Source organism: Lagopus leucura, unplaced genomic scaffold (assembly GCF_019238085.1).
Source record: "Lagopus leucura isolate 7727_CA_CO unplaced genomic scaffold, USGS_WTPT01 Super-Scaffold_100012, whole genome shotgun sequence".
Lineage (NCBI taxonomy): Eukaryota > Metazoa > Chordata > Aves > Galliformes > Phasianidae > Lagopus > Lagopus leucura.
The window spans coordinates 4533003-4555405 of record NW_024962267.1 but is presented as its reverse complement, the minus strand read 5'-3'; the positions used below and the strand labels follow the sequence as shown (position 1 = coordinate 4555405).

General features: G+C 39.2%; 1 protein-coding gene across 3 annotated transcripts in view; it reads right to left on the bottom strand.

The window, feature by feature from the left end:
• Positions 1 to 723: 723 nt before the first annotated feature.
• The window catches only part of RAPGEF4 (Rap guanine nucleotide exchange factor 4), a 121531-nt gene continuing 99851 nt past the window's right edge, over positions 724 to 22403 (bottom strand). For all 3 annotated transcript variants that reach the window (XM_042874678.1, XM_042874676.1, XM_042874677.1), the window contains 8 exons: positions 19694 to 19819; positions 19051 to 19229; positions 14743 to 14833; positions 12525 to 12575; positions 11824 to 11911; positions 11400 to 11464; positions 3535 to 3589; positions 724 to 2026 (listed from right to left, as the gene is read on the bottom strand). In XM_042874678.1, coding sequence (XP_042730612.1) covers positions 1899 to 2026; positions 3535 to 3589; positions 11400 to 11464; positions 11824 to 11911; positions 12525 to 12575; positions 14743 to 14833; positions 19051 to 19229; positions 19694 to 19819 — 783 coding nt within the window. In that variant the 3' untranslated portion in view covers positions 724 to 1898. The remainder of the gene's footprint in view (positions 2027 to 3534; positions 3590 to 11399; positions 11465 to 11823; positions 11912 to 12524; positions 12576 to 14742; positions 14834 to 19050; positions 19230 to 19693; positions 19820 to 22403) is intronic.

The following is a 22403-nucleotide window of genomic DNA, read 5'->3' as shown; positions in this document are numbered from 1 at the left end:
AGTACAGCATCCTGGTCAACTCCAAGAAAAGCATACTCTATGTCTGAGAGGTAGTCTGTATCAATCTCTGAAACTTAATTATGAGAAAATACCTGCAGCTTCTAATATCGGGCTTAATTGATTTTATGACATTCAACTTCCCTGAGCAGAGCCTGTGTGAATGCAACAGGAAAGACTTTGGCCATGTAAACATTATCATTTCCTTGGCATCTGCCAGGCCCCACATGTGCTTGCTCAGCAGTAGCACAGCCATCCCAGGAGCGTTCAGGTGATCACTACAGATCCTGGTGGGAAAGGGGCCTGACCAGATCACTCTGTGGTTCTGGGTCCTCTGGAGGGCAGGAGCCAGGGGCCTCCCAGGTGCCACATCAGCCAAGGTCTTACTCGAGGTAAAATCTTGTCTGAGGTCAGTAGGTTGGAATGTTCACATTTGTGAGTGAGGATGACAAACTTCTGAGTTAAATAAAATTAAGAATTCATCATTTCTTCATTTAAACCTTTCCACTATAAATGGTTTCTGTCTTTACGTGGGAGTGTCAGGGCCCTTCTTAGCCTGAATGAGCTGGCGTTGAACTGCAGTGCTACAGCTCTGCCGTGGCAGGGGTGCATCGCACTGGGTTTATGGTGGTCATCTCCACCAGTGTAGATGTGGGCTACGTGTAGTCTCAAGGCCCAGCAAAATACAAGTGAATTTAATGTAACTGCCAAGAAGCAGCACCAGGACTTACGTAGGAACGAAGCTGAATGTGCAAATAAGGCCAGTGACCAAACCTTTCCGGCAATTACGTTTAATAAGGTACTGAGTGTTATTTACAGAAAACACATCACACAATTCCTACACATGAGATGCACACAAAGTATAAAGACAAAAGCTGCACTTGAGAACATGCTAAACAAAATAAATAAAACAATTATTTTTGCACAATGGCTACTACATAAATAAATATTCTAGAACATAATGAATTAATATTTATTTACAGTCTGTTGAAAGTGCAAAACAATTGGATGAAAATTTAGATATTTGTAAATGCTTAAGACCAGAAAATACATGTTAGCCAGCCAGTATTAATCATAGCTGAAGGTTCTGATGTCCAGGAAACTATTCTCATGAAATCTGTTTGTGCATATTGTGCTCATTTTGAACCAGTCTTTTGCTACCTTTATGCTATTGATGATTTTGACAGCCTTACTAATTCATAGTGGAATTTTGTAAAAACCTGATAGTTTAAAAAAAGAAATAAAATGTAAACACAGATTAATCTAGTTATCGTTCAAAATATTTTCAGTCCTGTCAGTTTTCTGAAGTGGCCACACTGCTTGAAGTAGTAGGCAGTGTGAATAACATTAGAATTTTTTTTTAGTATCTGCTGCATTTCAAAGGGAAATTTTTAAGTATTCCCTGAATGGAATTATACCTTGGACAATTCTCCCAAACCTCTGCTCTTTCATCAGATGCTTACATACATCTCGTATTGAGATCAACAGCAGCTGGGGAAGCAAAACTGTCAGTTCTTTCCTGACCTAGGCAAGAAATTATAAAACATATATTTTTTGTTAGAGAGAAAAACACTAGCTCCCTTAGAAGTGTTAGGAGCCTTATTTTTTTGTGCATTTTAAACTATTTTTCTTCTTCCCCTTTTTTAAAATTCATACAAAAATCATTTACTGCACTTTAAAATGAGTTAATAGTACACAACATGGCCACCCTTAGAGCTACAGTGCATAAATTCTTTCTCAGCCGAAGTTCTCTGACAGGCAGTACATTGTGCGTTGCCTAAGACCTTACAATACGTTTTTGCTTATTTTTTGTAGTGGCAGTGCAGTCGCAGAGAAAGTGAAGTTCTTAGCAAGTGACCTTGACAGGATAAAAGATCATTTCTCATCATTGCCTCAAATGTTTATGCCCGACGCGGCTCTAGTCGGTGAGACATCTGTGATAAAGTTCTCTGGTTGTCAATCACATTTAATTGCCTCACATAGCTCCGAACATCCTGATGGTTCTTATTAGCTAGGGCTGCGTCAGGATCTAGTGAAAGAGAAATGATGTAGGATTGATACACTTAAATGAACAAATGCCTGAACAGAATGCATAACTCATTACAAGCTGTCACAGGAAGCACCAGATCCTGGTGAGTTAAAAAGAAAATATTTAGAAATCTCTCTCTTTGAAACCTTTCCTTCATATCTGATAGTCTTTCTGGTTACTGCCCCTACAAATTAACTTTTCCTCCCAGATATCTGTAGCTACATTTACTGGAATTGATGGCTTTGGTTACGGTTTTATACATCGCCTTACCTGTCAATAAGTATAAATTCAATAACTAACTAGCATGATTTAAAGCTTCTTATTTGCTTTTGAACCAGCAGCGTTCACACTGGTTCAAAAATATATAATAGATTTAAGCCTCCTTTCATGAAAAATTCCCATTTCTATCTCAGTATTAAATCTCTGTAATACTGTGTAACACAGTGCTTCACAGCTGTCCCATTCAAGACTTAAAGTTTACCACCTATTTACAGTATTTAGTATAACTGCATTGTAAGTACTCCTACAACAATTATGAAATACCACTAACTCCCAATTTGAGTATCTTCAGCCTCACAGTGGACAGCTTACAATTTAATGAAATGTGTGGTAGGTAACTTCACAAACTTCTCCAATAGAAAGATACTGACGCATCCGCTATACAAATACACACCAAGCAAAGGACTTAGATACAGTACATCTAACTATTGACATTTTGTTATATCAAGTATAGTGAAAATCCATTTCAATTTCTCAATAACTCATATATGGAGGTCTCATAGTGGAATTTCCATAGTATATGGAAATTAAAAGACATATGGCCAGAAAAAGACTTGGACTGGAAAAAAAGCTCCCTTGATAGTCAAGAGTTATGCTTTGATGCAGATAGAAAGAATAAAAATATATATTTTTAGACTATCTGTTCTGTTGAGAAAGAGAAGGGCTGCTGTGAGGCAAAGCAAGTGAAGCACTGAGAAATGCAGTGCCAGTGAGTCCAAGCTGGGACAAGGCCAGCAGAGCAAGCCTGGCTATCACACAGCGCCATCATCTCACCTGGCCCCACATAGGTTCAGATAATTATACTGACAAACAAGTTTTAAATTCATCACCTTAGGCAGTTATGTCACACATAAAGTCATCTTTCTGGCCTGGTTTCCTACAGAAGCAGGGTTTATGCAAGCAAGCGTCTTGCATCTATCTGTGTGTTTCTGTCTGCTGACCTCACTTCAACTGCTTCTGAGCCCAGTGGCTAAGTTAAACCTGTTCTAATTTGAGGGCTGTGCAGAGACCTCACAGAAACTTACCTCCTTTGCATCCTTTGAAAAGAGATAGAGAAGAATGAGCTTACTAAAACTTTCACAAGGATAGTTCACCCTGAGAAACATTAGAGAATCCAAACAGGGAAGATTCCTTGGAAACCAGGCTTTTTCAATTCTCTTACACACAGATTGTAATTACTGTAGCTACTGATGGTAATGCTGACTGTGCAGATGTTGTAATATACTTACTGAAAGATTGACTTCGACAGAACTTCACCGTCCTGACAGTGTTGGCAATCATGCGCTGGAAAGAAAAGATAGGATGCAATCAGGAAACAAGCACTGTATTTCATCATCATTTAAACGAAGCACCTAATTGTGCCTGTGTGTGAAGATATATGCCAATAAAAGAAGTCTTGTGAATGAAAATATAATTTTAAGGTTGATATTCTCATACGCAGGGTCTGATTTGCATTTACACAGGCTTTAAATGAGCACGAGTGTAATTTACATGCACTCAGAAAGCCCCTTCCCTTACTTGGATGCTGCAAAATGTTTTAACTAAGGATGAAAATCATCTCCTTCAATAAGCATTTACTTGATACCATCTTTCCATGTTAAAAAGCAAAAGAAATATCATGTGCAGTGGCTTGGAGTATGTGTACTTTTTCATTTTCAGACCATCAGCTCCTAACAGCAAAGACATTTCCAGAACAGAGTCAGCAGCTAAGCAGCTTTCGTGTTTCATATCTGTTTGAGTTTGAAATGGAGCCCTCCTTGGAAAAGACAGTAAAAATCATTAGATGAGAGCTACTTTCACCAATTCTCAAGCATGCCGAACTCACAGGTGGGAATGGACACGGTTAGTATTGTGGTCCTGGGCAGGTTCCATCAAACAAACATGTTAGTGTTATCTTGCGCAAGTGTATCTGATCCAAATGAGAAGCAGATTCATTTTTGATGGATACTCCTACTGGCAATTCACAAAAAAGCAGAACTCACTTCAGTTCTCTTTGGCTGTGCTTGCTCTTCAGTATGCATCATTTCACTCAAGTAAGAAACTGTTCAATATATTTTGCTCTGATAAATCAGATGCTATTTTGCAAAAGTTTTTAAGAAGAAATGATGCTAAGTCATGAAGCAAAACATTCCAGCTTTAATTCTGGACTGCAAGACTTTAACTGACTTTTTGTAATTAACAGCACTATCCACCAGTGCTGGCTAGGATTATTCTTCACAATATTAAATAAATTGAAACTTCAGCACTGAATTTCCTTCGCAAGAAAGTTTTATTCATTCACTGATTTTTTGAACCTTTATTTCAGTTTCTTTTGCTTAAATAAATTTTAGCAGAACAGGGAAAAGTTAACCAGAGCCTAATGTTTGCTCCAGCAAACATTTTAACATCATCCAATAATCACAACAAAGTTTAGTATTTTAACATAGCACACTTTCACAAGGCTGCTTCATACCTACTAGAAATTTTGTGTGAGATTCCCAAGTTCTTACACAACAAAATGATATATTTGTTACTAGCAAACAGTTAACCTGTATGTTCCTCAAAATTCATACACATCTATAATCTTAAGTGAAAGAGGATAAATAAATATCAGTATCATTCCAAGAATGGGAAGCACTAATGTAAAACATTCCTTCCACACACACCAGATGAATAATTTTTGACATTTTATTGCATTGTCAAGATCCAAAATGTTATGGCTGGTGGAAATGCTTAGTGATACATATTACATTTTTGTAGACTGCACATTTTGTAATCAGATGAAATGCCATCACTCAGAAGCTGATGGAACAAATACTTTGTAACACAAATTTACAAAAGATCATGGGAATTTGGATGAGTCTGCTTACTTAGCTTCTAAAGTCATATGGATTTACGTGTGGAAAACAGGTAGATTTCAAGTAAGAGTCACTTTCATAGTATGCTGGTTTTCATAATTCTTCAAGCCATTATTACTAAACAGATTTTCTAAGGCACTTATCTTGCAAACATTCTCACATGTGCTTAGCATTAAGCATATGAATAAGTCCCATTGACTTTGATGGAACCTCTTAAATACTCAAGGATAAGCACCCATTATAACAGTGGATTGAGACAGAACCACTGCGCATTACCGTGTTGGTTCTTCAAGTCTAACCCAATCAGAAAAAATCAAAACAACATGAACATGAAAACAGGAATGTTTCTTAACTCTGTGCTTTCATATTTGTCTCTGACAAATGTATTATTTCAAGAAGCTCTTCTCCAAAATAACTGCTTAAAGGAAAGATCATGAAGTTGGATTGGACCTGTCAACTTGATAAAGTGTCAAGAGTGTCTAACTCAAAGGAGGAGCTTTCCTAAGTACAGTTCATTCTCATGAAGATTTCTGGTGTTGCTTGATGTGCTTTCTAGTTGGATTGTCAATATATATACCCTAATTGTTAATATTGGTAAAGTTTTAAGTTTTGAAGCCTCAATTAATAATGGGCTTTGAAGCTAGGCTGCATGCTCAGGTTTTTATTAGTTTAGCATTAAGTTTCTTCGTTGAAAACTTACACTTATCAAAAAGACTGTTCTGTGAAATAATTTTACTCTTTGTTTCCTTTATGTGAGAAACATTCATAATAGTTACTGGCGAGGAAAACAGAAATAACAATGAACTCCTCTGACTTCTGGTTAAGGGCTGAACCGCCTCGTCTCCTTCAGTTGGCTGAAAGTTTTAATTTTAAGGAGTTAGTTAGCTTGTTCCTGGTGATAATCTTATTTGATCTGTGCATTCAGAAATATCCTGGCAATGACGAAACACAAAGGAGTAAAGAAGTGGGTGTTATTGCAGAAAAAAGCAGAGGAATTCTGGCCAGAAAAGAACACTGTAGCCAAACAGGGAGATTCTGGAGTATTGTACATCCTTCAAGATCTCCTTTCACATTGCTTTTCTCAAGAGCTGTTTCACTATCTAATATAAACCCAAACTCTCCTCTTTGGAAGGTGTGAATTGGACAGAAAATCAGCACATGAAGTGAATTTTCCTTTCTGAGTCATGCAGATAAATTGGATTCTCTTCTTTTGAGGCAAGGAAACTGGAAACATACAGAGAAAATGGTCAAACAGAAGTTTAATTGCCAGCTCCTTTTTTTTTTTTTTTTTTCTCTTCAGAGGATTACCTCTAGTCAATGGCTGCAAAAATAAACCTCTGTTTACTCCCTGTGCTAAGAAAGACCGTTATCAGAAAGCCATACAAGACAAAATATGTATCTTTCTGAAATGAATCAACTGCATAATATAACAAGCAACTGCAACTACCAGCATGCTATATATACACAACAATACCCTTTCAAGTTTTATGCAATCTGGAATAGTGGCAGCAGGCCAGCACATTATCTTCTAATCCATTCCAAACCAAGGTTTTAAAATGTTATACATATTCATACATGCCATAGAAAACTAGTAAGGGCTTTAGTCACACACTTTTTGCATAATCTTTATGTTCCAAAAATGAAAGAATGTTTGCCCTTTTTTGCATAAGGATCAGAATGAGAATTCCCTTTTGTTCATCTCCACAAAACCTGAAAACCAATATGCACGGATTCTCTAATCCTCATTTCACACCTGAAGGGCAAAGAAGTTTGACAAAAAGAAGAATCAGTGACCAGCATCATGGCACTGCCTTGAGCTGTCACGGCAGGTCAGCGGTTTCAGAGCACTTTTGTGACTTCTGCTCCCTCTACAGGTGCCATTTCTGAGATGCTGCGCAGTCATGCTTCATGGAGATTGTGCCAGGGAAAGTTCAGGCTGTCTGATGATTTGAGAAATGACATCAGTAAAGTTCCTAAATAACTGCATCTTCCTTCTCTCTATGAATACAAAATTCACTAGTGGCAGTTAGAGAGCAGGACTGTACAACCAAGATGGGGACAAAATTGTGCAGTCAAGAAGATTAAGAAAAATTGCATGAAGCACTGCCTGTCTTTAAGGAGAATCACAGATATATTACTACGTCCATATTAGTGCCTTACAGGTTGCAAGTTGTCCCACTTTTATTGATATTATACAGTTTGTAGGAACTAAAACATCTGGCAGCTTTTTGGGGGGTTCTTCTTCATGTGAAAAGAGGGTCATTAATGGAACTAAAAGACAAATGTGTATTCCAGATCATAAACTGTTTGCTATCTATGAATATCTTTTATCATACTTTCACCTGATTACAGATCTCAAAATACCTTCAACCTGCCAAACTACAACTGCAGCATTCAGAAAATTTTACAAGCCTATTCATTCCTCAGTCCTCTATGACAACAGATCTTTCAGTTTGTACAGATATGTGCCTTATAAAGCACCACTTATTACTAAGTGGGGAAAAGATGCAGGTAGTTTTTACCACACAAGGTCAAAGAGAATGTGGAAGGCACATCTAAGCAACACTTGTCTGTATCAGCTTTTTACAGTGAGATAGGTAGAAGAACTTCAGTATTGCTCTAAAACAATGTCTTTTTTGGTACTGAAGACAAATCTTTTACAAAACACTTATACTACTAATAGCAGAAATTTATTCTGTCTACTTACTTACAAAAGCCAGTTTCAGGCTGGATTTTAAGGGCAAATTCTCATTTCTTCCATATTCCTGCCTCCTTCATGAAACAAAGTGACATGGCAAAAAGCACAGCAAATACAAAAAGTGTTCATATTTCTGAGGCATTAAATATTGCTTGCCCACATCACATACAGATTACCTGGATCAGCTTACAAACTTCCCTGCTTGCACATAACTATGGCTCTATCACACATTGCTTTCTCTTCCCTGGTTTACCTTCCCTATCTCCTGTTCATCACAGCCACTCCTAGCTAAGAGATTTCCATGGGGATCAGGAGATGGGCAAGGGGAAGAAGGAGCAGGGAGTCACAAAGATAGCAGCAGGTAAAAGTTGGTGATGCTCTGTGGAGCAACGTCCCCTCAACATTGCCAATACCACAGTTTTGCCACTGCACCTCTGAAAAGACTGATTCACAGAGAACTGCAGCAGGAAAAATTGGACTTAGTTCCTTTCCCTTCTAGTCTGACTTTCTAAAAATAAGCAAACAAATTAGGCTTATGTGTTTAACATCAATCTGTTTTCCCCTCTTCCTCTGAGTAATTTTGTCAAATTTGAGAAAAAGCCCAAAGTTTCAATCATAAGGAAGTTCCTACCAATTTTCTGTGAAAACACAGAGCTATGGAGAAGGATCACATAAAGGGCCTCTTCTGTCCCCTTTAGGGAAAAGGCTGTAAGTTCCTATGTTATGACAAAAGCCTATTCGTGCAGAATTCCGCAGCCATGAAGAAAGCACACAAGCCCCAGCCACGAGGAAAGCCCCAAGCAGAGCTCAGGCAGCCATGGTGCAAAAACTCTGAGGAAACCAGGCCTCACAATTTCTGGCACTGACGGAATTCCTGGCTCAGACACTGCCTGACAGCTCCTGTATGTTTCAAGATGCATCGTTTAATATAAACAACAGCAGGAACATCAGGAAACATATAAGATTTAAAGGAAGCTTCAGTTTCAGCTGAAGGTTGCCACCAGATCAAACTTCTGCTTTTGGCTGCCAGTTACAGGAATAAAGTTGTCAGCAGCACATCAGCTGTCGGGATCAGAGCTCTGTGGTGAGAATGCAGATACAATGCCAGCGGCTGTTCTCAGTTTCATCACTGCTTACACAAGAAATGGAGAGACCAATCTCCTACAGCAGAAAATGGCACCACCAGTGGGAACTACCTGGACATTTTTATTCATAAATTTAAGCAAGCGTCGAAGTTAAGTTCAAGGGAAATCATTTTGCAAAGAATGAAGATGTTTTAGACAGATCAGGAATAGAATGGTTCCTAGCAATATTTAGAGATACCTCCATTTGGAGCAGAATAGCGTGCACTAGAACAAACATGCAGAAATGACAAATAGCAGGTCATAATTCCTGTGATGAAATCTGGTTTCTACTTTTCTCCTGAAAAGAGTAGAATAACATCACAGAACTACTTTGATTTTATACTTGATAAAGAGTATCTTGATTTGCGAGTTATCTGACTGAATGGTCTTGTCTTGTCTTCACTAGTTAATAGCTGGCAATTATTTGTGGATATGATTGTTGTAAGCTTAACATAAGTAGGCGGTAGTGACTGAGTTTTAACAGTAGGTCTTTTTTTGCTTGACCTGATGGCACAGGCAAAAATCTAAAAACTGCCAGGCTCACATTAGGATTTGAATGAGTTATGTTAGTGCAATCCAAATACATGCTGTTTTGAAGAGCTAAGTGTTGAGAGAAGCAATAGACACATGCAGAATAGCCAGTAGAGAGCTGTAAAAAAGCACAATATACACCTGTAGTAAGGCTTGGAGAAAAAGAAGAAAGAGTCTTTAGGTACAGTACTAACTAAAGAAAGGCTTAGAGGTCTGAGCAAGGAGAACATTCCTTGCCCTCACGTGTGGAGGAGCATGAGATATTTTAATTCTTTGAAAAATAAACGGCATCAAAAATAAAACAACTGAACTTCAGTTTCCTCTCCTAAGTGAAATAGTTGAAGCTCAGATTACTGATCAAAACAGGTAATACTATATTCATTCAGTATAAAATTTTGTTTCAAACCTTTGGGTGCTACTAGTAAAACCACGTTCTGATTTGTTTCTTGTTCTACTTTGAAGATAAAGGTATGTGCAGATATGAGTGAGAAGGGCAGATCTGCAGCAGCCTACATATAGGTCAGTTTAAGTTTCACTCTTGGCCCTGGGACATGTAAGTAGGCCAAGCAAGGTAGAGAACCAGTGATTTAGATGGTTCTAACAATACCGTTACCATCCCCATCGTTTGGCGGGGCTCCAGTCAAGTCTGAGATCCCTTTGTATTACCACAAATACTTCTCATCTACACTTATTTATATTTATCTGTCTAACAAGTACAGGCAGTCTAGGAAAAAGTCATTTGCCCCAGGCAGAAAAGCTCAGGGCCTTAGGAAGGAATTGTTAACAGCGTCTGCATATGCAATTACATATTTCATTACTGAAAAGTGAGGTCAGGCCCTTACGCAGGCATTAGTACAACCATTTACACACATGAGAGTCTCAGCTAAGTAGAATGGCATTTCCACCCTAGGACTCATTGATAATCACTTTTCTATGAAGCTTTCTAAAGAGCTGAAAGTTCTCATTTTTTTTTCCATTTGGAAAAAGATCACAGCTCACAACGCTCCTCTAGAGAGCAGTGAATGTGGTTGCTGTAGTACTTAGAACAAGTAGACACAGGTGCCTCAGTAGATAGATACAGTCTAGCACTGCTGAATGGAGTTTAACTGCAGACAGAGAAAGTCAAGGTTTGGTTTTGCAAGGTTTGGTTGCTCATAGCTGAGCATGGCTAACCCTGGGACTCAGATCTATGTGCCATTAATCACATTAATTGAGAATGTGGCCTTAGTAGACAAGAAAATTTCTTCTCACTACTGAGAAACTTGAGTTTCAGTCAAGATCTCTCCTATGCGTGCCTGCAGTTTTTGACAGTGTTTGAAATGATGAGAGCTTGGGTGCAGAATTTAAAATAAATTAAAAAAAAAAAAAAAAAAATCAAACCTATTGTCACTGATCTCTTTCCAAAAGGAAAGCAAACAAGTCATAGAAAACTCTTTCCACTTGTTAAAGTGGAAATAAGATGTACATGTTCCATATTAAAGCTCCTTTCACTCTCAGAGGAGCAATGCAGAACTGCCCCAGCCCGAGGCAGTTCAGTCTTGTTTGAAGGAACAGCAGTTAAATCACAGCATGGTCTCAAACTGGCTGTTAAAAGCCGCCTCTAACAGCTCTGCTTCCCATCACTGCTGCTGCCTCTCCTAGGAAACATTCTGGCTGTGCACAGCTCAGTGGGCAGTTTCTTTTCTACCTCCATGAGGTTTTCCAGAAATACAGAGGGCACAGGCTCTGTGCACAATGCACTATTGTTGCCAGCTCTAGGAGCTGCCTTCCCTTCCTCTGGCTCTAGAAGTCATTGCTGCAAAATTCACTCTTGAAGAGGAGAATAAGAAGGCTTTTTTTTTTTTTGCTTTTTTTTTTTTTTAATTTTCATCCCACAACCATCATTTCAAAAATGTAATACATACCATCTTTTCAAAGTTTACTAGATTGTCAGTGAGTGTCTTATTTCCCTCATGAGTAAACGTCATGTCTGTATGGGAATAAAAGACACATTAAAGCCCATAACTGAATCATGGCATACAGAAACAATGGAACAGAAACAAAACAACAGAACATTTTATCTATTTCTTACAACAATCAAAGCAGCTATAAAAGTAAAACATTTAGGTTTTCATTTACAGCATTTCTGAGGCTAGTAAAATTGAGGTATAATATTCAGATGCACCAAAGCATTTTTTCCTGACTCTGTGTCACACTTTTTGTAACGGAAAAAGATCATACCCCACACTGAGATTGATTTTTGCTTTTTCTTGCTGCTTTTTACTCTGACTCTTCAAATATTTGACAAATAGCTTTCAAGTTAATAGTTCTGGTAGCATACAAGCTTACCTTTTATAAGTAGAGGCATGAAAGGAATTATTGGAGGATCCAATTTAGCTACTGTCAGTCTGTAGGCCCTATGGTTTCTTGATGGATCCTTAAGAAAAAAATAAAATAATTAGTAATATGTATTATTACATGTATTAAGACACTGTATGCATTCATTTAGATGCCATGGCATTTATTAAAATCGCTATTTTCTCGTGCGGCTTTAAAAGTGCATCTGCAAGCTAAGCCTTTTATCATTTTCCCATTCCATTTACATGCTGAACACAAACATTTTTCATGCCAAATAGCAAGGGAAGAGGTGATTATGAAAAAATTGTTTATAAAAGGACCGAAGATTTTACCTCCTCCATTGCAGCTGCAGAGCCAGTATTGCATATGCTGTAACATTAAATGCATTGCCTGGAAAAATCCAGGTTGTAAAATATAATTTCCCACATGTGCTATCGGAAAACATGCAATAAAGCTTTTCAGAGTTTCTCAGTTTAACTTTGAGTGATACATACGTTCTCTCAGAGTAGGTTCCTAAGAGTATAATTTATTAGTCATACATACTTGTTTTAGCAGCTCTAAAATGGGATCATAAACTTCTTAAAGTCAAACAAGGGCATATAAAATGTTCTGAATCAAGGAATTCAAATCAGTTACTCAGAAACTGAATTAGCTCAGATTGTGCACAGAATAAGGGATCTATTGCTATTCACCATTAAGCTTTCAAATTCTGCATAGATCTTCTTGAACTTGCTTGGAAGTTTCTGTTAATGAAAAACAAAAATAGCAAACCTTAATTAAATCCAATTAGTACAGTAATTTTACTGTAAATGCTAGTTCCTTCTACAACGCCTTAAAGTCAGGAAAGTGCTCTTTTTGCCAGATATTTCTAACAATGTGCTAATCTAAAATACAACATGTCTCCTAGCAACCGGCTTATAAATAGAGACGGGACCAGCCATGAAACCTGCATCCTGATCTAAATCCCAACTTGAATGTACTCCTATGGGATGTTTAGATTCAGATTTTTGTTTGGTTTACATTGCCATCACTGAATTCAGAATGGAAGTGGAAGTTTAGTGAGTGGCTTCAGGACGTTCCCCACTATAGTCTATCTCAATATATAAATTAAACACAGCTTGTGAAGGGGTGGCTCAGCTTCATCATTCATACCTACAAGGAACTGCCCTCACAACATTCAAGTCCATCCCTAGGCATTTCCAGAAGGTTTTCTGGTCATGACAATACATCAGCATTCTCGATGTACTCAGCAGCCTCTAGTGCTTTCTAGACCATAAGTTAATGAACAGATTTTAGCTCACAGTACTGACACTAATAAATGTGGCCAGTTGGTTTGCACAGCAAATAGGATGAAATGGCTGTTAGTAAATATTTTTCCCTCTCATACTATTATATTATATATATAGTATACTGTACTAGTAATAGACATATTAAATGATATTTTTCTATAAAGACAATAAGATGTGTTATAAATTATTCAGAAATCAGAGTGACTTTTAATGCACACTCAGACAATGTCAGCTTTCTCGTTTTGATAAACTAATATTGGCAGCGAGCAACATTTAAAGATTATGAGACTTTATGGTGTAGAGATGATTTTTTTTAGTACTTTCTACATTTGGAGTGCGTGCCCTAGCAAGATATTTACAGTGTGCCACAGCAAGGGCCTAATTTTTAATGATGTGTGTGAACAACTGTCTGCCTCGTTTGCATATGCATGCAGATTAGGTATTTGTGAAATAAGTGGTATAATTGGACATTTGCACCTGCAAATATCTAATTTGTGCGTGCAACTAATGTAAATGCATGATAATACAGCAAAAATCAGGTCTTTATACGTTTGGTTTTTAGCATAATCTGTACACATGTAAGGTTTAAACATCAAGCTGCAGAGATTCTCCTGGCAAACTGACTGACTGCCCTACACAACCAGTGTGATAACGTTGCCTGAGCTCAGGTTCACTAATGCTAACAGACAACGTGTGTCCCCCACAGCTCAGAACCTGCATCCGCTTCATACTGCTGAGGTAACTCCAGGTACCTCTTCTGTCTTCATACAGTGTCTCTACTGCCTTGGCTCTCCCAACTACCCCTCTCTCTACCCACAAATGAAAGTTCATTATTTTTTGGAACTGATCTGCAAATCTTTGATTTCAGCACTGATTCCATATACTACTTTCAACATGTACTACTGCAGATTGAGCTGGTGCTTTCTCAGACGTGTTAGTCTAAATTCCTTTTTTAGGTGTTCAAATTCTGGTCTCAGTTGCATCGTGCCAACTATTTCCATTTCTAATGAAGGAAGTACATGCACATTCAAATCTGCACTGCTTCTGACAACCAGAATGTTCCTAGTGGTTACACATGCTTACTGTCTCATCCTGCTGGATGCTGCCCTTTCTAGATGCTCACAAAGAAAAGAACAAAGCCACAGAAACAAGTGGAAGCTCTGAGAGTGCAGATCAAATTGACAGTAATCAAGGGGACATACAAGAGAGAAAAACAGAATCCATATGTTATTAGGGTAGCAGAGTCCATATAGGGATCAGAAAATAATATGTGCAAATAGAGGATGGATTTTAGAGAACAACATGTGAGTGAACTCAACAAATGGCTAGTTAAGGCAACGAGGGGATGGGCTGATGTAAGAGGCTGCACTGCTTATCCTGTTGGATGATTTAGTTACTAAAGCTGGTGCTGTCACACTTGTTAACTGATTGTGAGCACTGAGCACACCTACAGGTATACTGCCTTATCAGTAAAAATTATTACCCTAAGTTAAAGGCTTCTGCTCAGGACCTGAATTATTAGATCTAGTATTTCCTATAATAAAGTCGTAACATGTTTTTGCTAACTAAAAGCAGGCATACCAGTCAAACTTCTTGGAAATGGGCTGTAGCTACGACTTACCTCCCATGTCAGTGAAAGACGGCTCACGGCAACATTACTCAGTCCCATAATAATAGCAAAAAAGGAATTCAGATTTTTGTATTCTTTACAGCTGAAACACAAAGTTTTAAGTTGTAAGCATCAGTAGGAACAGAAGTACACAAGACAACCTGAAGGGAGCTAAGCCAGAAACCCAACATAACCTGACAGGAGCTTTGCAGCTCTGACCAGCAATGCACCATTACTCTGCTATGGCATTAATTCACTGTGAGACTTCTTTACTCTCCCTCTTAAAACAACCTCCTGCTCCTACTTCACTGTGTGCCAGCATCTGCAAGACATTAAAGGAGTCTTTGAAGTTCCTTCCCATCCAGAAGGACAGTATCGGATCTGGGCTCAACCCAGATCCCAGAAATACCAGTGGAAGCAACTGCTTTAGAATCCCATTTGCAGAAGAACTTGCTGACAGCTTCCAAAAACAGCTATGAATGCTGGAGGCTGTCCCTAGAAGATCTTCCTTGCAGTTTACAAGGGCACTGTGTCTTTTGAAAGAGAAGACCAGCTGTCTAGAGATGCCTGTGTGTCAATGATTTCTTGCTGTGTACGGCTTCTAAATAGTACTTGTATATTCTGGAACTTTTTAGGATGCTTCAGGCAAAGAACTACCATTTGCTACCAGCATCATTAATGAGGCAGGGCAGTAGGAGCTCTAGGTCAACCTTTATCCCTAATGCAATAGAGAATTGTTGTTACCAGCCAGAAAAGCTGGAAAACTTAACTTATGTAATTATGTATTATGCAATTACGGAAGATTCAGTACACCATACGCAGGAGTCAGCACAGTCAAGCTCTGACAGGAGAAGCTCAAACAGTTCCTTGACTGTGACTGCACTGCATGGCTCATTTACTCAGTGGGGACGGAAGACAGAGAATAAAGCCACACAAATCTGCATCTTACAAGGTTCCTGCAAATAACTTGCTGTTTTCCACAACTAATTCCCAAAATCTGATTTCAGAATCTCAGTCTCTGCTTCTTTTGCTGTTTTCGAAGAAAGCTTCCACAAGATTTAACCTACATTTCTCAGATGGTTTGAGAATTTCCATTAACTACTGACACTCTTAGCTCCTCTGAGGCATCCTCAGCTCCACATAAAATTAGTATAATCATCATACGCTACTGTCTGACTCTATAAATGCCACATGAGCTCTGCTCTTTCTGTCCCTCTGTTTCACCAGACTTGATATATTGAAGAGGTGAGTCCTTTAGATCTGGACCTCGCTTGTGTCTACCCAGTGTGAGCACTGAGCATATGAAAAAATCTCTCCCCACCTGATGGTCTGCCTGTAGGAGACTGCTGCACACTCACAGAGTCTGGCAGAGCTGCTTATACAAATTCTCCCACATCAGATTAGGGACAGCCAAGTAAGATTGGTGAAGATAAGCTGAAATGCTAAAGCTACTCCAACTTATTGTGACTAGAGCAAGTTAGGGAGAGCCTTGTTAGTGGATCTGAGGGGAAATAAGGATGAAAAGCTACCAGGATAGGTTGTTGGTGATAAGCTCTTCCCTAAGCACAACTAAATCCAGAAAAGGAGATCTGTCTGCAGTTTGTGATGCTGAGAATAAATTCTGGCATAATAAAAATAATTAGTAGCACACATCAGTAGTGCTCAAATGCAGGCAGCTGCAAAACTGTCTGCAATATACAATTTGAATTTATCTTTCCTTTTAAAAAGGAAAAGTTTGCTAAATATCCTACTAAGCAGTGCCATTTGACTAAGACCCTAGAATCAATCTAGGTTTAAGATTCTGTGTACCAAATGTTCTGTAAATTCTGCGGGCTCTACACTGAATAGCTTAGTTCCAAATAGAGGAACACTGTAATGAGAAACAGTGCAGTGTGGCACCACTGGCAGCGGTGCATACGTTCTGCCTGCAAAATGTCAGTAAGTGGATTCTCCACAAGCACCATGGTGTGTTTGGAGCAGAGGTTCCTCAGCCTCCCAGAAATGACTGTATTGGAAACATCTTTGCATTACTACAAATTGTCAACATGTATATAAACAAACATGTGCTCTTGTCTCCAGCACAAGTATGGTTAAAACTTCTCAGTACTTACATGAGCAGATTTATCTTATTGTCTCTGCACACACACATACCCTTCAAAAATTTCTTAGAGGCTCCTTGGGCTTATAATACATGCACGTGTAGGGAAAGAACAATTTTCAAAAACTAGGTGAAAGTGTCTGAGTGTAGTGATGCACAGGAAAGTTTCTAAATAGCCTGTGGGTGTATCTGCAAAGAGGAAATGCATACAGTGTCTGTGGCTATCCACAAAAGTTTCTGCAAGTACTTCCTAGAAGGCCTTTCAAATGCAGTTACTGTGGGAAGAACTCACTACAGGAAACATGGTTTGCTTCTTCTCATTGTTTCAAAGTTTGATCCCAAAATGGCTGGAGGGAAAAGATGAACCTGGTAACCTCCACATCCTTTCCCAGCAGATGCAAAGGCAACAACAGCTTCTGGAACTGACAACAAGTGTGCACAGCACTGGGAGCCAGGGCTTGGCACCAGGCAATACACAGCACAGGGTGTGCTGGGGGCAGATGTAGAGCAATGTGCCTCCTGCAATGGTATCTGGGTCCCCTGTCACGGAATCGAAACAGGGCTCTCAACAACTGCTATCTTTGAAAATTGGTATATGCAAGGCATCTTGTTACCACCTGCCATGCAAGATGAATTGTGCAGCACTGAACTGCACCAGACACTTTTCTAATGAGCCTTTTAGTTCCAGGTAGGGTAAAGGTCTCAAGGGTCTTTGCAAGCAAAGCTTCCTTACAGATCTTGCCTAGAGGCCTAGGCCCCCAGCTGCTGATTCAGTTTCTTGGCTTTCTCTCCCCTCAGACTCGGGTGCAGTGTTTGTCTCAGGCGTGCTATAGCACTTGTTACTACTGCAGCCCCATGCCGGGGGCAGGAGCCTGGCAGAACTTCCCAGTGCCTTTCCCACCCTGCAATCAGTCCTGCCTGCTCCGTCTGTGCTTCAGCAGATCTTGTGCTTTGGCTTTCTCTGCATCCAGGAGACAAAGAGGGTTTGGCAGAGCAAGCCACTTTTAGCTATTTATTTTTAGCATTGTAGCGATACCAGAAACATGGAAGTAAACAGGAGGTTGTCAAGCTGTTGTAAATAGCATAGGGCTAAACTCATGACACTGAGGAACTCACTGGCTAGGGCGGCTTATTAAGGAGATATTTAACTGTATTTTTCAGGTACTTGATTTCAAGTGCTTATGGAAATGACTATTGTATCTCAATTTCCCATATTTCACCATTTCCCTGCTACACGCCTCTGAGCTCAGCAGAGGCCCCAGCTCCCTGTGCTGTGTGCGGCTGCCACTGCCCTCTCCCGGCTGCAGGATCATGGAATATGCAGCACGCTTATTTTTAGAAACTAAAGAGGTAAATGCTGTTCACTGTTCTGCACAGAAACCTGATCCTGCATGCACACTGCCAGATTTTGAAAATCTTCAGCTTCTTGGAACCCCCAGCCTCCAGAGGGCCTGAAGCAGGTCCCAGGAAGGAAGCAGCACTGAGGAGCAGGGCTCAGCCCGCAGCAGAGCAGGATGCTGAGCCATAGTTTTGATGCGAACACTGATTTCAGCCATGTGGAATCACAAACTGTGAGGACAGAGACGTCACAGCTGTAATTTCTTCACACTACTTCACCAAGGAGTGCAACATATGTTAAATTTCATGGTTTACCAACAAATAAGGACTGCTTTGTTCTGTAACACTGCTTAAAGCCTCCACTCACAACACCCAAAGTCTGAGACAGATGCTAAGAACAGCAGCTCCTCACTGCATGCCTCAGTGAACTTAGTTCAGACACAGAATGACAGGTGAGAAGTGTAATAAACATATTGCAAAGTGCAAAGGAAGAAGGTAACAGTGATCACCACCTGCAGCTGCACGAGCCTCATCATCTCAGTACTATATCCTTTACTAAAATTAGTTTTTCCTAATGTGCTTAAGGGTAAATGATGGATTCTCTTAGGGAGCTGAAGTATATATTTACTCACAAACTCTATGTGAAAGCATAGCCCTAAAAATCCAGAGATTTTCATAAATAAAGGATCAATGAAGAGTAAGACAGAAATATGTATACCACTTCTATACCACACGGTAAGGAAACAGAATTACTGAATAAAAACGTTTTAACCTCTGAACGCGTGGCTTCTTGGAAACAAAAACAAACAAACAGAAAAAGGACAGTAGCAACAAATTTACTATATTCAGCCTCATTTCCAGCTCATAGATGATTGTGTACTTACTGGGCAGCAATCTTAATATATTTCTTCAGTAGCTGCACACGCTTGCTGAGTTGAGAGCAAAGACAAATCTCAGTGACCACCCAGAACTGAATTTCATTAAATCTTCTTAAAAATAAATCCAGATTTGCTGTGGTCTTTTTGAAATTGTGCCTTCCAAAAGTGTGATAGATCAGTTCCAGCTAGGAAAAAGAAAAGCGTTTGGGATTAGTTTTTTTCTTAGAAATCTTATACTTTGGACAGTGGAAAGAAGGTAAAAACAGTAACCAGGTAAGTATCTACATCCTACACTAGCCTGAAACTTGCTCTGCAGTTTACATTTATTGTTGCACTGATCACAAGAACTTTGGTTCCAATCCAACAGTCAATAGCTGAAGCATACTAAAAGCATAACTATAGATTGTGCATAAATAGCTTAATATCTTGAATAAAATGTACTTAAACAGCATGTGTTTGGGAGAAGTTTTACAGAAAAGATGCAAAGATAAAATCAGACAAAGAATGCCTCATGCTTTCAAAACTTGTAGGCAGTATTTTTGAAAATCAAGATCAGAGATTTGCAGGTACTGAACATACCTACCATACAACGCACCAATTAAACATTTCCTGACAGATTCTAAATCTGAATAGATGGACTTTTTTTTACCTCATGCACACAGTTGAAGAGCTCCCAGTCATAAATTGTCATCTGATGTGCGAGGTCTTTGGAGCTCATCAGCTCAAACGTTCCAACCGTACCAACTGATGGTCCCTCTTGTTCTGGTAATGGTGCCTACAAACAGAAAAAATATTTTAGAAATGCTAAATTACGTGATTGGAGCTTTTCTTCCATAACGTTTCTGTTTGTTTGTTTGTTTCCAGTGTGACCATTTCCCTGCACCTGCATCTAATAGGAAAACTGAAATTTGCTGTTTTGCACAGGCTGGCATTAGGAAAAGAGAAGTCGTATGCAAAAATCAGTATCCACTATGCAGAGGATGCTGAGTGAAATTCTAAAATTACTTCAGAGGTACTGTAGGGAAGTAAGAGAGACTGTTGTCAGTATGTTATTCTTAGCATTGTTCTAGAATTTGAAGCCAGAAATAATGTGCGTTTTGCTCCTTAAGCATGCTTATTTGTTTAGGAGCATAGGTCTGTTCACAAAGCTTTTGTTATCAATTTCCTCTTTCACATACACAAACAACTGAGTCACAAAGCACAAGCCAGATACTTTAGTAAATTACTGACCATACCAATGAGAATTATTACACTCACCATATTTCAGAAACCTGCAGTGATTGCAAGATCTTCTGCTCATTTATGTGAGGCATTTAAAACATGCTCATACTTTCTCTTTGTCTGTACCGCGATGCACTATTACCTGATTGCAAAACTCCTCATTACGGTAATGAAAATTATAAACACGCGGTCTTATAAGAAAGAATTCTTTATACCATTCAAGTATAAAGTATTTTCGAAAGACAATTCCATACCATCCAATAAAAGAAATGTGATCTACGGTGTTGCACATAAGTAGATCTTACACTGAAGAGATTTAAAACATGGCTTGAGATCACTTCAAGGCACTTTTGAAGTAACCTGCTGTATATATTAAGGTCAACACATTTGAGCCAGCCCCGGCTAAACACTAACAAACAGTCTTGCAAGTTCACATGCATTCTGAAATTTCCATTGGGAAAACATCAGTAAAGCTTCTAGCAAACCCACGTTTTAATTGTTTTGTTTCCAGGAGAGGGCAGTAGAGTTCACTCACAAGTTTCTCTATGTCTTACAAGGTCTTTGTTAGTTAATTGCAGAGCAGGGAATTGTCAACAGGCTCCTTTCTGAGCAGCAACTGAATAGAGTCTGGAAGATTAACAGGCCATATTTACGTACTGTAGCGCTAAAATTGAGCTTATTAAATCAACTGTCTTCTATAAAGGAATATTCTATTACCTACAGAAAAAAAAGTGGCTGGATTAATACATCAACAATACACAGTATTGTAGCTTTATTTCTGTTTGAGTTCTTGCTAGGGAAAGCCTTTATATCAAATACCATCATATACAAATATGATGTTATTTAAATATACATATCATTAAAAATAATTAAACTTACCCACAGACATTATTGCCTTTAAATATCCATCTACAGTTTTTTAAATAAAGTATTTAAGTATAACATTATCTTAAGAAAAACCTCAGGACAGCCATCAACCTTACAGCCTGGGATTTGCACAAACCCAAAAGTTTCTTCAGTTGAAGACAAAGTATGAATGAAAAATACAGTTATGTGTAGAAAAATCTTATTGCGTGGAAATTTGTGGAATAAGACTTAGGGTTTATTTCCCCTATTTGGAGACAAATACAACATAGCTGTTACCATAACAAACACATGTTTTCCAAGGCTAGGAAAGAAGCACGTAGATGTAAACTCACTGCATACTTGCAACTTTGTCTGACCCAGAACAATATTCACATGGGAACTGTCAAGTGCAATACAAATAAATGCACCCACATAGGCTGCAGCAAGAAACGAGAATATAAAAGGATTAAATTGTGAGGGAGGAAGGTCATAAGATTTTTGAAGTTGTTTGTACCTCTTTGAAAAAATGCACTTGATAAGGAGATGAATTCTGTCGTGCAGTGCTGAGAGCTTCATACAAGGTGCTGAGTGTTCACCCCGTAGTTCCTATCGAAGCCTGTCCAATTGACAAAGACTAGCACACTGCAGTCCTGTAGCTGCTCAGAGCTCATTGTAGCATTTGGAGCACTTAGACTTGTTTGAGTTGGAAGAGACCTTCAAAGGCAATCTGGTCCAACTCTCCTGCAGGGACACTACAGCTACATCAGGTTGTTCAGAGCCCTGTTCAGCCTGACTTGAATGTCTCCAAGGCCAGGTAATCTACCACCTCTCTGGGCAACCCGTGCCAGTGCCTTACCACCCTTATTGAAAAAACATCCTTATGTCCAATCAAAATATCCCCTCCGTTACTTTGAATCCATTTCCCATTGTCCTATCACAACAGACCCTGCTGAAGAGTCTGTTCCCTTCTTTCTTACAAATGCCCTTTAGATACTGAAAAGCTGCTTTCAGGTCTTCCCAGAACCTTCTCTTCTCCAGACTGAACAGTCCCAGCTCTCTCAGCCTCACATGGGACGTGTTCCATCCCTCGGATCGTTTTTGCGTCCCTCCTCTGGACCTGCTCCAACAGGTCCACGTCTCTCCTGTACTGAGGACTCCACATCTGGACACAGTACCCCAAGTGAGGTCTCGCCAACACAGAACAGAGGGGCAGGATCATCTCCCCTGCCCTGCTAGCCACAGTTCTTTTGATGCAGCCCAAGATACAATTGTCCTTCTGGGCTGCAAGGGCA